This window comes from Hippocampus comes, unplaced genomic scaffold, assembly GCF_001891065.2.
Source record: "Hippocampus comes isolate QL1 unplaced genomic scaffold, H_comes_QL1_v1.1 scaffold261, whole genome shotgun sequence".
NCBI classification, from domain to species: Eukaryota; Metazoa; Chordata; class Actinopteri; order Syngnathiformes; family Syngnathidae; genus Hippocampus; species Hippocampus comes.
The window spans coordinates 195,721-211,339 of NW_017805824.1; the positions used below are offsets into that span (position 1 = coordinate 195,721).

General features: G+C 39.8%; 1 protein-coding gene across 2 annotated transcripts in view; it reads right to left on the reverse strand.

The window, feature by feature from the left end:
- Positions 1-15,619, reverse strand: part of furina (furin (paired basic amino acid cleaving enzyme) a) — a 64,239-nt gene that overhangs the window by 21,242 nt on the left and 27,378 nt on the right. For both annotated transcript variants that reach the window (XM_019886721.1, XM_019886720.1), the window contains exons 3-6: positions 6,767-6,865; positions 2,066-2,161; positions 989-1,117; positions 779-855 (exon numbers count right to left, since the gene is read on the reverse strand). In XM_019886721.1, the coding sequence (XP_019742280.1) occupies positions 779-855; positions 989-1,117; positions 2,066-2,161; positions 6,767-6,865 (401 nt within the window). The remainder of the gene's footprint in view (positions 1-778; positions 856-988; positions 1,118-2,065; positions 2,162-6,766; positions 6,866-15,619) is intronic.

Below are 15,619 nucleotides of genomic sequence, written 5' to 3' on the forward strand. Positions count from 1 at the left end.
AAATATCCGTCAAAAAATGCTTTAAAACAGCTGGCAGTGAATTTGGAAAAAATGGCTGAAATTGTGTTATTTAAAACACATTGACTAAATACCACCAAAGATCCTCTTTTTGTGGGTTTTTTTTTTTTCAAGTTGAGGCCTTCTGTTTGCTAAGACGTGACATGTTTGATGCGCACACGTGTGAGCATTAGCTTGCCTATTACCAGAATTTCAAGTAAAAGATGAAATAACCTCAGGCAAGGGCAAGTCGCAAGTTGTACAGAGGATGGACTGTAAGCGGGTTCATTCAGAGCCAAAGGATTGGCTCGCTTTTATTAATTCTGATGACTTAATTCAATCAATTCTCTGCAAGACATTGCTGTGGTGGTAAACAACCTCTAATGCCACCTTGCAGAGGCCACTTCAACAAATCCGTTTTCTTCGCACACTTCTTTTATCCGAGGGCAGATTTACTCTTCTTATGCAAGCTATACGGTATTAACATCGTAGCGGCACAGAGAGAGAAAAAAGGTCACTACAATTATGGAAATGAGCACTGGGCTCATTACAGGGAGCAAATGCGCATTTTCGAAACGTGTGAGGCGTAAAAAGTTAAAAATATCTTCGCGCCTTCAATTGGACATGCTTTGAGGAATGACTAGCCACAGGAAAATATGAAAGACTACCAGAATTGTTTCGCTCGGCTGAAGAATGCAAAGGAAAATGCATTTCGCTACAATGAGAAATGAAAAACAGGCTTCTCGTTCTGTCTCCCCCATGTTGATTTGGTTGCACATACCTGTTATCATTAAGCTGTGTATATCTTGGCTGAGGGTCTGGGTCGCCATCATTCACATCATAGCTGGCATCTGGGTCCTGTGACATAACATGCCAAGAGTGCAGACTATTCAAGGCTATTTACGTTTAAAAAATGAATATAATTCAAAATGTTTCAATAAGTGGAGCAATTTTTTTTTTTTTTTTTAGGACAGTGAGTATATGTACTTACATAGTTCTGACTGAGGTCTGGATGGTTCTTTTCTATTCCATCATCCAGGATGGACACCACCACTCCTTTACCTGTGTAACCCAACTCCCAAGCAGCTTTGGCATTCAAGTCATGGTGGTTGGTGTTGTACTGAGGATGGAGAAAAATAATTATTGACCATCTCTTGATTCTACTTCATTGTGACACAGCAAAAAGCGGCAAAATGGCACTTTTCAAAGGTTCATTCACAGAAACATGAGCTTAAGTACTTTTTGGTGAAAGGAAAATAGCAGAGAAAGCAATAAGGCAAGCATGTTATTCTGTCATTAAGTGTCAGTACAACAAATGTGCTTTGTCATTAATGCGGACCAAAACACTGGAGACTTGGACGATGGCTCACAAATCATTTTGTATGCCGTTTGATTTGCTGTTGACATTCAATCTGACCTTTTCAAAGCTGCGGCTTTCATCCCCTTCAAAGCTATCCTTTAAGTCACCGATAGCTACAAATATCGTGTCTGATCTACCACTCAGTGCAGATGGCAGGCATTGTAAGTGCAGTCATGCCATTGGCACGAACACCATCAAGGGAATTTAGTGGTAAGCTGTGACAATGCTGACCAGGACCGATAAAAACTGGTGTCAAACACCCTGAAAATTTGGATTCAATAATGTCATGTTATTTTTCTTAGAAAAATAATTTTATTATTATTTTTTTCAAATTGACAGTGCAGAAAATGCACAAACGAATCCAAACGATGAATCGATTATCAAGAAAATTATCACTTTCATAATTGATTCATTTTTAATTGTTGCACTTCTACTTGAGCGACTGATATGCGGATTTAAGGACTCACATTTAAAAAGCACTAAGATCATACCGAAGCTTCTTCTTGTATTTCACTGTAAAAGTGCATCCTAATAGATTCACACAGGATTACATTTTTCAATGACGGGAACAATCACTTTTCCATGTTCAATAGTTGGCATTTGAGTGAATAAAAGGCTCAACCGGTGTGCAGTGACAAATTTGAAAACGCAGAAAATACACATTCATACAGTTTTACTGAATCCGAGCTTAGTACAAGTGAAACTCACCAAGTACCACTGGTACTTGAATTTCGGATCAAAAGGTTCAGTGTAGATATCTCGTTTTTTCCTCTGTTTGACCACCTGTTGCTCTGCCCAGGTTACCTAAACACAGAAGTGAGCAGATAAAAATGACAGTGAGATGTCGGTCAACAATAGCATCAAGGAAAAGAACGTTGTAATGCTATCCAAACGTCACGATATGAATTTCACAATATGATAATTATGACGACATTGAAGGGAAGTGGGCAATATAAAAAAACAAGCTCACTATACTGTATAAAAACTCACAATATTGAGAAAAAAAAATTACAGTAATCCCTCGCTATATCGTGCTTCATTTATCGCGGCTTGGGTACATCGCGTTTTTTTTTTCACAAAGTACTGTGTTCAGAAAAAAAAATACGAAATACTCAGAGGTTTTGTACATGACTGCACGCATGATTGTTTCCCGGCGCGACGTTGACCAATGATAGCACGAGTGGATTTATCCGGTGAGCCGATTGGCTGCGCATCTTTGCAGCCCCGCCCACCACCTTCCCTTGTGTCTCATCACGCTGTTGACACTGTGATTGGTGTGTCGTCACGCTGTTGGCTTTCTGATGGTTCACCTGCCTCTCTCTGGCATACTCTCTTCTGTTGTGTTTGCTAATAATAATTAAATAGGTGTACTGCTGTAGACTTTGTCTCAAACAAGTATAATCACTGTTTGCATATTTTAAACATGCTAGCACCTACATACACTTAAGACAAAAATCCCTAGGGTATGAGTATGAGTTCAAACAGTATTGGCCCTGACACCAATACTAGTACGGGTATCAGTATCTGCTCATCCCTTATAAAAACCTACAGTAGGCCAGTCTGCTGCAAGCAATGTTTCAAAGAGTTAAAGGTATCGGGATGTTTTCAGCGAAAATAAACCTGCATTTTACAAGAAAAATTGTGTTGTGCAGAAAATGAAAAATCACTACAGTAGACGAAAGCTTCTACACTGATGTGCGGTTAATTCAGTGATACCATCATCTCATGTATTAATGAATTAGTTTGTTTTAATTGTGCAGAGGTTTACTTTAGTCTCACAGTCTGAGTGGGGGAGATGCTTCGACTGAGATGTATTTTCTCCTTTCTAGGATGCGGACGGCAAGACACAGTTCAGTTGTGGCAGCCTGCAGATAAAGTGTTTTAATGTCCTTCCACATTAAGCAGGTTTCAAGAAGATAGTCACTTCACAAGCTGTTCTATTGCTCATGTCTGGTGTTAAAATTACACCGACTGTCCCCTCTGTCAAATAGCGATTGATATATATGTACATTCGGACTTGGATGCTGTCACGATCGTTAGGTTAGATTGGGAGGTTGAGGAAGTTCATTGAGTGAATGATGAGCCCCAATGTAAGAAAGCGACTGACATTCAAGTAACGCGGTTCTTAGATTTGTACCAGTAAATCAATTAGTTTGTCATCAAAAGCCCTTTTTCAGCCTTGTTTTTTTTCTTTGCAGTTTGAGGTGTCACAGAAAAAAAAATGACTCGCCTCTGAGTCACTGATTACAAAAGAGAGCAAAAAATTGGATTTTTTTTCTCGTCAAAGAAGAGAAGAGCCTCTTTCTTTTGATAGGTTTGATACATAAATTGTCAGAGGAAACAATATTCTATGGGTCTTGAAAGATCAGTCAACATGATCAAAAACAGCTGGCAATGTGGGGAACTTTGCTTTGAAAACAGCTGGCAGTGAATAAGTTGAGCTACAGAAATTGATTGATGACTCAGGAAGTTGCGCAATAAAATATGAAGTTCAGGGTGTCGTCATTTTTGACCAGGAGCAGATCAATGATCTTGTTTTTAAAATAATTCTCCTGAACAACAAAAACAACAACAATGCCTGAGTTTGATCAGTTGATTTTTGGTAAAGATTTATGGATTATTAATTTTGTCTCTTTTCGATGACCAGTGTCTCAATTCTGTCCATGTCTGTTATTAATTAAAGGGAGCAAAGCCCAACCAATGAAGAATTAATAATAACAAAAACCATAATAATAATAATAGATAGCTGACATCAGCTGCATTGGTATGTTTGCAAAACAACAATCAAAAACAAATCAACAAAATATTTACATTTCTTCTCATTCAATAAAAGACAAAAATGTGGGATGAAGTAAATAGGCATGAAGGTTACAAATACAGCTAAGTGTCAGGTCCTCACTGGGCCCCTTTAATTAAAGGGTTTCCTGTTAGCCAGCATGTGAGATCTGGGTGAGGTCTAGATCTTGTCCGCGATTCAACACACAGCAAGCTGGAAACACTGTTCATTTAAATCCCTTCGTGGCTCGTGAAAGCTGGCTGTGAACTGGAAAAATATTACAGCTATCATGATACCTGTACATCCTGAACTTTGTCTTCTGCAAATGTGCCCTGAAGTTTGTCTTTTTAACGCAAAGAAACGTGAACTCATCTACTTTTGTCTTTTAGATGCAAAAAGAATTAACAGCTTTGAGGTGGTAGGAAAATGAGAGACCAAACTCAACACAAGGGATGAGAGAAACGTTCTACACTCTTGCATTAGAAAAATAAACATTGTATACTGTAAGGGGAAAACTGGACACCCTTTTTACATTTTTTTAATACAATTATAGTGTAAACTTCTGAACTGAATTCAAAAATTTAATGGAATCTATGGTTACCATATCTTTCGGCAGGATGATAGGCTTCTCTTTTTCTGCTCATTAGTATAGCTTTCACATTTGTTTATAGAGTTATAGTTTATATAGATTAATATACGTACGAGACTACGAGTAGATATCTGGTTGGTTATATATTTTTGCATTGCTGAGTGTTTTGGGATGGTTTGAGTTTTTGATATTTTTTGTTGTGTGAAAAAGAGATCTAAAAAAAAAAAGAGTATGGAAAAAAAAGGAATGTATTTAAAACAACTGATTAGATTTTGAAGTGTTCAAACAAAATAATAGCTCAGAGGCATCTTTGTGACCCATGGTGAACTTTCCAGGGGGATATACGAAAGGGTAATTCTTCACATTCTCTGAGGTGCTGCGGAGAACAGAGGAATTCAACAACAGGAAATGGAGGCCCAGTGGTAAAGGAAACCCCAAATAGAGAGGGAGGTGGCTTTAGCTCTCACAAGAGCGGCAGACGATTGCACTTTTTCCCAGCCTGCACCTGTGCCGCACAACAAGAAAGTTTACAATGGGCATTACAAGTAAATGGCTGGCAAATTATACAAGAAAGGCTCGAAAGACTGTCTTGAAGACATTGGGTAAGATATACGAATGAAAAGTACTGGCCATTTTCATTTCAAATAGTATCCCTGAAATTGAAGGAAAGATCTTTAGTGCCATTCTAAAGAATCTTCGAGCTTTTGTTTGTCTGTTATTATTGTTGTAAATGAAACGACTTTCGCCCCTTTCTCTGCGTCATTTCCAGTGAAAACCTACTCGACCACAAAAATAAAAATTCACTCAAAAATAATTTTGGACTCAACAGTGGAAAATCAAAAACCTTACTCATCTCAAACATCTGCTGGATTATTATTTTATCCACCCGATGCAAAAATAGGGTTATTGGTTAAAAAGTCAGAGGTAACTCTGACCGTCTCAAACAGCAAACAAACATATGTGCCATGTTATTATCGATGTCTTGGCTTTCTTCCGTTTAGTTATTTTAGTAATTCAATTTACAACGATTAAAAAACCGTTTTAGACTCGTTCCCCGTGTGTCTAGCTTCATAATGCATCAGTTCCCATTGCTATCAATATTAATTTCACACACATTTTCACTTTGTCTTTCCCAGTGGAGCAGGGCACAAGCTCATTTTCAAGCTAACCTCAAATTGACTTGCAAGACTACTGGAAAATACAGAAATGTGGAATTTCCATTAGGATCAGTCAAGATGAGTGAACTGAACTGAATTTCAGAGGTTGACAGAGGAGTGTTTATGACTTGCAGGGTCTCCTCGGAGAAGAGCCTGGTCGGCTTCCATCACTCTTATGACAACAGCCCATCTGGATGCTGAGGCATTTCTGACATTTAAAATAACAGTCTAAGGATATACATTTGCCCGTCAAGCTGTCTGTGTTTCACCTCTACTACTTATATTAATCATACTAAGGGCTGTGAACGAGCCTTCGGGTTATCAGTCTAGATGAGAGATGTGCAACAAATAATATTCATAATTAATGTTATCCATTTTCTGATCCGCTTATCCTCACAAGGGCCGCGGTGCATGCTGGAGCTTATCCCAGCTGTCTTCGGGCAGTAGGCGGTTGCCAGCCAAAGGCAAGGCACACATAGATGAACAACCATCCGCACGCACACACACACCTAGCGACAATTTAGGGTGTTCCATTAACCTGCCATACATGTTTTTGGAATGTGGGAGGAAACCGGAGTAACCGGAGAAAACCCACGCAGGCACGGGGAGAACATGCAAACGCCACACAGGAAGGCCGGAGCCGGAATCAAACCCTGCACCTCCGCACCGTGAGGCCGACGTGCTAACCAGTCGACCACCGGACCGCCTAATTAATATTAGTAAATAATGTCAATTATTTATTAATTGGTGAATACAATGACCATTCCTGTTGAACCATTTCATTCATCATGATCCCCATTTTTGTCTGAGAGCTCAGTATACGTCAATGAGTTTCTTCTCCCAATACAATAAGAATAAAAAAAGACTCACAATTTTAAACCTCTTACCTTGGGATCTTTAAGTAGACGGACATGTGAGCTCCTGTGATCAGACAGCGATCGCTTTGCCACTGCACGATGCTTGAAATGGTAATAATCCCCAAAAACCTGCAATACAATGACAGAAGAGTTAAATTCATGTTAAAAACAAACCAAAACATGTGGTTATACAAGAGTAATGCATTCAAATGCCCCTGGGGTTGAGCATGAACATCCATTTTATCCAGTTGTTTGCCAAGTTTTACTTCCTCCTGCAAGAAATTGTTTACAAAACTCAACATTAAGCCAGGGGTCCCCAACCGCCGGTCCGCGGACCGGTACCGGTCCGCAGGGCATTTGGTACCAGGCCGCACAGAAAGAACTTGCCTTATTTCCGTTTTATTTATTTCGAAATACGAAATATGTTTTATTTTGAAAAATTACCGGATTCTCTGTTACATCCGTCTGTGTCACGCTTGACTCACGTCAAGGCACACTTCTCGGTCACGTGACCGATGACGCTCATAAACAAAACGCTGAAGCCCTGCAAAATGAGTAAAAAAGCTGCTTGGAGATCGCAAATGACGGCGGCCTTAAAAGTACGTTCGAAACTACTGGATCAAAGTTATGGCTGAATACTCTGAGATCGCCACAATAGCACTGTTGCTATTTCCGACATCCTACCTGTGTGAGGTGGGGAGTTTCTGCAGCAACAGCGACTAAAACAAAATTACGAAGTAGACTGGACATAAACCACACACTTGAGGTGTCATTGTCTCCTATTACCCCGAGATGGGACTGTCTGATTGCAGAAAATCAAGCTCGGGGCTGTGGTGAGTCGTCATTTTCATGCACTTTGAATTTGCGTTGTATCGTATTTTGAAGGCATTAAACATTACCAGAGCGATAAGAGTGTTGCGACCAGATTAGACGCTCCTTGTGTTTATTATTATATTTCGAAAACACCACAGTTTTCATGCAGCTCATACCATATTATTTTGTTGTATTAATCCGCCACACCTTAAATGCCGGTCCCTGAAAATATTGTCTGACTTAAACCGGTCCGTGGGGCAAAAAAGGTTGGGGACCCCTGCATTAAGCTATCTTAGCCAACCGATGCAAACGTTCATCCCTCAGTAGGATGCGGATTTAAAAAGTTCAATTGGACGAATGGAGTGCATGCCTTGGCAGCAACCAGCAGAGGCACTGCTGATTCAGAGGCGGGAATTAAGAACATTCAGAGAATCTTCTAAGGCTGTCAAGATCAAATTTGCTCATAATGGAATCAATTATTCCATCGATTAATAGGATAAAACAATTACTTTGCATTTAAGTTTATTCCTTTTTTTTTATTATTTGAATACACCGGTCAAGAGCAAATTTTAATAAGAGATCATTTTATGTGTCCCTAAACCGGTGCTTCGAGATTTTTTTCTGTTATGCTCCCCCTCCCCAGAGGATCAAGAAAACAATTTGCGGCCCCTCAAATCGCCGCGACGACTATAAATAGCATCACTTGTCTATAAAACTGTTGTAAGTACTGTACACCTCTGCGTATCATTGTATACTTATTAACTTTTACGAAAACAAAGTTGAATCAATAGATGAACACAGAACATCTTACAACACAGAGTAAGTATTGACATTGTTTTATTTTATGTGTCTTTGCACACCTTTCTTTTCATTCCTGTTAAATATTTTACCAGGGTGTCTCCTCGGGGTTTGTTGACTGCACTTCATATCTCCTGCTCTGTGCTGTGTGCGTACATGCTCGATGTTGTGGGTAGGAGGACAAAAAGAAAAGAAAAACTACAACTCAAAACTAATACTCCCCATGCACACTCTGTCTTTACTTTTTTTCTAACACATCAGGGTTTGGAGATATTTTCCTTTTTTGTTTTTAAGTTGGACCTATAAAAGCTTGCACAGTATGGATCTTTACCATGTGTTGTAATTTATAGCTATGATGTTGTCGAAAAAAAAAATCCACCTGATTATATTTCAGTGACTGGTTTGTTTGGTGACATGTCAGGAAATAGGGAAAAATGTTGATCGTTGTTCTCCAAAGCCAAAGCAGATGGTTGCAAATGGTTTATTTTGATTACTGCAAAATACTGAACGGATACTGTGAGAGGCATGCAGAGTGTGGGGCCAAAAAGGCAGCTTGAGCATCATGTATTTGACCAGAGTGATTATAACCAGTCTGTGCCAGCCAGAGCTGTTGTTATCTCTCATGGTCAAGCTTCACCTCCCTCAGTCAACGCCTCGGAAGACTTAGTGCTGAGTGAATTCGGGGCTTTTGTTTCACTAAGCCTGCATCGATAGGAAAGACTAGCACTGAAAATGTCTCCTAATATAATGTTAATTCCATATGTATTTTACTGTTAAGTATTTTGTGAACTTTAAAAAGGCCAGTTCATCCAGTCTCTTCCTGTTCAATTAACTTCTTTCTGTCTGTACACACCGATGATGACAACACAATGCACATCCCCTACCTGTGTCGCAGCACTGCTTCCATCCAAAAGAAGCACAACTCATGCCTGAATCATGTTTTAAATCAAAGTAAATAGATCAAATGCAGTCAACCTGACGTACTATATGCCCTTACGCAAAGCCAAAGGTTGGGAGAGATGCAACAGCCAAGAGGGATGGTAGACTTTAAATTGTGATATTCAGCTCTGTGCTAGTCATAACCACACAATGATACGGAATGTCTGTGAGTTGTATGGGTATAAAAACTCATTAAAGAACAAGCTCAAAGGAAGAAAAACAGAGGTATGAATGTGGAAAAGTGCTTATACTGAAAAGGCACGAGCCAAGCCAAGAAGACTGTCTATTGTGTTGGCTGAGATATGCTCTTGGGAGGTGAGACTGATCAAAGATATGCACGGATGGTGGGTGAGGTCCATTAAGTGGTATCAAGAAACAATGAAGTGATCAATTCATCCATTGAGCTCATGACTTCAAAGAGAATGTGTCAAACAAAAAACAGCTGCGGCTGGAGTGTTCTAAATTTCGGGCTGTATTCAATCTTGCTGTGAAGTGTTTTGTTCAGTATTTCAGACATCTAAAATGCAGCATAATAGCAGTTAGAAAAAAAAAACAACCAACACATAAGGGATGTATCAACTTGAACAAGTTACAAACAACAAAATGTGTAAAAATGTGTGGCGCATTGTGTGGCGGAAAATACAACAAACGGAGACCCCGGAGTATTGAACAGCTGAAGCTGCACATCAAGACAGAATGGGAAAGAATTCTACCTACACAGCTTCAAAAATGAGCGTCCTTAGTTCCCAAATTTGAATGTCGTTGAAAGAAAAAGTGATGTGAACACATGAACCTGTCCAAGCTTTTTTGGAACCATAAGATTCTATATTAACGACTATTTGCTAATAAATAGATAAATAAATAAAAAAATACAACAAAGTGTATCAGTTTGAACATTAAATATCTTGTCTTTGCGTATTCAATTAAGTATAGGTTGGACATGATTTGCATATCATTGTATTCTGTTTTTATATATATTAAATGCAACATCCCAACTTCATTGGAATTGGGTTTGATACGTTAACAAAACATATAACCCAATAATGTGCATTCTGTGTTGGTATGTTTCAAGTGTTTTGGAAAATTAGCACTATTGTGCCTTGCACAAGCACATAAACAACATTCTCAGCAGCAATATGTTTCAAGGGAAACAAACAAAGCCACATTATTGCGACTATTTAAGCGTGTTCCAGAGGTCGCCTCTCATTAAGAACAACTCAACTGTTACCAAAATATTCACACATGCAGACTTGCCACATTACCCTCGAGAATGTCCATTCCAGCATTGCAGCACAACCATCATCTGGCAATCAGTACACACGCTTAAGGGGTAATGATTTCGGCCATTTAATTCAGACCACATTGTTTCTGAGGTTTTAAATACTTTCCACTTGGCAAGAAAGGCCATTTACGACAGCTGGAAAATGGGGATTCAGAATTTGAGATTGACCATTACGAAGCCAGTAAGCTGGTCACAGATAAGAGCTGAAAAGGCTTATCAGGGTCTCTCTGAGTAGCGCATTACTGAACAGAGGCAATATTCCAATGAGTTCATTAAAATTCACGTTTTTGTTTATTTTTGTGCAGTCTCTGCGAGAAAAAAAAACAATGAGAATCCATGCATCCAAAGGTCTTACGCCTCATTTGCTGGCAAACAATTATGTTTTACAAAAAAGACAAAACAAGCGGCACGGTGGACGACTGTTTAGCACATCTGCCTCATGGTGCAGAGGTGCAGGGTTCGATTCTGGTTCTAGCCTTCCTTTCTGGAGTTTGCATGTTCTCCCCATGCCTGCATGGGTTTTCTCCGGGTACTCCAGTTTCCTCCCACATTCCAAAAACATGCATGGCAGTTTAATGGAACACTCTAAATTGTCCCGAGGTGTGAGTGTGAGCGCGGATGGTTGTTCGCCTATGTGTGCCTTGAAATTGTTCGTAACAAGTTCAGGGTGGATGCCGCCTATTGCCCGATGACACCTGGGAGAGACTCCGGCACGTCCATGACTTTCGTGAGGATAAGCGGATTGGAAAATGGAAACAACAAAACACTAGTTGAAGATAAACGAGGGAAGGGGTTTTAGGGCTGCATTCGGGTGATATGAAAATGGAGTGATGGGTTGCACTTGTGGATTCTGGTTAATTCCATGGACGAAAGACCATTAGTGCAGTAAAACTAGAGCAATGACCCGTGACGTATTTTACGACATTGTATTGGGTAGCTTAATCGTTTATTCAAGCATACAGAATGTGGCGCATTACCATATTTTGTTTGCGCCTCAGTGGCTTGTGATTAATTGAGAAAATGAGACTTTAAAATTGCCCTCCAAGAATAGTTGTGTTGTGCAGAAAATGAAGCTGGAACAAAACAAGCAAAGAGCAAGTCTTCAAAACAGGTTTGCAGGCTTGAGGTTTGTAGGCATTTGAATTAAACGACATATATGGTAGCTATTTTATGTTTGCGGCTCATTGTTTAAATTCATTGTTTTGCAACGTAAATTGTCTATTCTCATTCATTCTTTTTTGTATGGATATTCGATGAAGTGGCATGTCTGAGGTTCGGCAGATTCTCCCTAACTACCTCACACCAACCAAATACATTAAATGAGGACTTTCAATATTGTCCATGGGGTGAACACAACAGCTGTGTGACTCTTGCAGTCAATCGGATGCCTGTAAACAGACATTCTGTGTGAGGCCATAACTCACCCCTTGCCAAATGTTCATATGGGCTGCAACACAGGATAAGATGTGTAAATCCTGGATAGTTGATTAACCATTTTGGTTATGCAGGATGTCCAGGGAAGATACGCTCAGGTAATGGTGACAACAGGATGCATGAAAGCACCTGTGATCCTGCTCCTGCTGCGCGGGAATAAAGCTGGGGGAGATGCGTGCCATGCACTTATTGTTAATTCACTCCCAAAGACAAATTTATGTCTTATCAGACTCCACACATTCAATCCCAGGTTCTTATCTATATTCTAAGACGTAAGGTAAAAAAGGGTCTGGAAACTGAATGAGTTAAGAGCCCATGCAGCTCCAGCACGGACCCGCACCTGTGCTTCGCGGTCCTGCCTTCCTGACGAACCATGCCAATGGACTGTGCTCTTGGCGGCAGCACGCGATGATCTGGCGGTCCCCGTAATCAGGGCTCAGCATCAGGCCGTTCAGCAGGGCCTTCCGCTGGACTCAAGTTTATCTGATAATCTGACAGAGCAACTGTCCTGTGACAGAGAGCCGGATGAATGACTGATGAAACTGTGACGGACTGATGACGACAGACTGACTGACTGTCCTAAAATAGCGGTGATAAACTGTAATTAAGCGATGATGGAAGCGTGCCTCAAGTAACAACGACAGAGTGACTGCAGTTTGAGTTCAGCTTTCCATAATGACGGACTAATGATGACGGACGGTTGGCCCGGCCGCTGGTGAGTGAAAAAATGACTGACCAGCAAAATTTACTGATGCGCCCAACCATGTTTATTGGTAAACTGATTAATTCTTCGTCCACAACCAGATACTGACAGACATGACTAACAACACAATGTGAATCGATTCAATTATATTCAATTATATAAACATGAGTTTTTAACGGCCATAGTTCTGTGTGCATCATCAAATGGGATTCTTGTCCACTACGGCAGACCTTTACTTTGGAGAGTCGACGAGGTTGAAAAATAGTTTACAGAGTTATGGCAGAACTGCTGCAGTATTGTCACCTCACAGGTCGATGAGAACCCTCTTCACAGCAAGGTTATTTATGAAGAAGTTAGATGGTCCCGGCAGTAAAAGACAATATGCACATATGTACTGATTGAACAATATAATTGCAACACCTCAAAAGATCGAGGACTTTCCGATGAACACAAAAGGTCTATTTCTGGTTCACAAATCTGTCTAAAGTCTGTGTTGGCGAGTGCTTCTGCTTTGCCGAGATAATCCATCTGCCTCACTAGTATAACATACCGAGTTGCTGATTATAGAGGCAGCATGAATATTGCACACGTGCGCCTCCAGCTGCCGACAATAAAGGGTCATTCTAAATTGTGTGGTTGTACTGTATTGTGCATTATTCATTCTGCCTAATAAGCATCTTGTTATGTTACATCTGTTGCGGATGGATTCTCTCGCAAAGTAAACATGCTTACAAACAGATTTCAACAGATTTGTGAAGAATATTTGAGAGAAATGGGCTTTTTGTCGAAAAATCCTTACATCTTTGAGCTCAGATGATGAAAACGGGAGCAAAAGGAAGTGTTGCATTTATTATTTTATTCAGTTCAGATACTCCCCCTTCTACCCAAAATTCAAGGTTGTAAAATCAAATTCTCAAAAGGTTTTTTTTTAGGTTTGTGAAGGGTACTATCCAACACTCTAATGCATTTCATCATTCCCTCTTACATAACAGCAACGAAGCAACAGACTTGGGTCTCATGAGCGTTACTAACATGGCTGTTCAAGTGTTTCCCACCCTTCACATACACATAAAAGGAAAACCTTGAGCTATGAATGTTTACAAAGTATCCAATAGTGAAGACAATTTTATTAAAATTGTCAGTTTATTTAATTTTACTCAGGAAATTCGGGCATATAAATTGGTCCATGTCTTGGTAAAACTCGGTCAATCAGAGGGCGACAATGTCCATTTTTTGTCAATTCCTAAGTGGCATCTAAATGACTGTGAAACAAGTTTTTGTAAAAAAATAAATAAATAAAATTTGATTCATAGATCCTCACATCCCCCAAAAACGACATTTCGACTCCAAAGATCACACAATTATGTTGTGATTAGATATACATAATTTAAAGATTACATTTACATATCACAAAGAGAATGCTGGTTATGCAATGACTGCGCTTGCTCTGACCTATTTAAATTCGACATTCATCTTCAAAGAGTTAAAAGGAGCAGTATTGTACAGAAAACGCATTTAGGTTTTACAAAGCGTTTTGTATGATTTAACAAAAACGACATCATTAATGGGCCCAGCTATAATTGTCTGTCAAACAGAGTCAGAAACAACGTTTGATGTTCAGTTCGCTGGAGATCAAAGTTTGCCCCATTAGAGTCATATTAACAGCTGAAGGATTATCTCATTCAAACGTGTTGTAGACTCTCATGCAGATGCCTTAATGAGTTCATCCTCATTAGTGGAGGAATTCAACTACATTCATTGCTGTTTAGCCTGTCGGAGAAAGTATGTGCGTTAATGTCTATGTGTCTGGTGTGTTCAGAGTTTGCTGTGGGGAGGAAAGGGGCGTCCAAGAAGGAGGGCAAGTTAAACTGAGATGGAGGAAATTGAAGAGGGTCAGGCAGGAAGCCGGCTTCATCCCAAGTGAGGCAGCCCTGTCACATGGGCACAAAGTGTATCGTTGCGTTTGACATGACAAGAGATAATGGCAGTTTCCTCTCTTTAACAGCCCAGTAAAACACTTCCAACACAGTTTGTGATTCTGGAGATGAATTTGGTTTGGATAACCAAGTAGAACTGTGAGAGTCATCATTATAAAATCTTCTGATTTTAATCTGCTTTCTGGAAATTATCTTTTTTTTTTTTTAAATTAAAACCCGGCTTAAAACACAACACAGGAAGTTATTAATGCATATTTTAGAGAAACTCCTGCTTAAAACACAACACTCAGGTAAATAATGGTATGGCTGAGATTTTTCAGATGGTTCTGGAACTAATTGCCTGCAATAAAACAGGGTTTCAGCACAGTGCATTTTTCAAGAGTGCCCTTAAAATTCCCCCGATGGAAGGAAAGGCAGAGGATATTTGAAATGAATTCACTGACATTTGAGTTAAGGTAAATTGCTTTGTGGACCCCAGGGTGGGCTTCTGCTGGATTCCAAGTGCTGGTATTGCATGCAGACAAAGCTATCTATGGTGGACAGAATGATAGTCATATTCGTGATCAGATTCAAAACTTTAAAAACCAACTGTCCCACCCACCTGACAAATTTTAATATGGCTTGAGATTCACAACTGGTTCGCAGTACAGATGTGACAAATTAATCTTTTTAGAATTTATTACCTTCTCGATTATTCCATCGATTACTTGAGTAATCAATCCACCCCGGCCCCTCACGCACATACTTCCCAAGTTGACAATTATTGTTTTCTGTTTCACAGTGTTAAGCTCACATTTACAAATAACCTATAAGGTTGCCAAGGTTGATGTATATTAACATTATTCCGATTTAAAAGTATGTTACTTTTCGTACAAGCCATTGCTCTCACTTGCCGGGTAAAGTGCTTCTCATGACCGTGAAGGCTGCTCCGATGGCCTGCGGCGCACGCCAAATGATAAAAGATGCAGCCATGACCG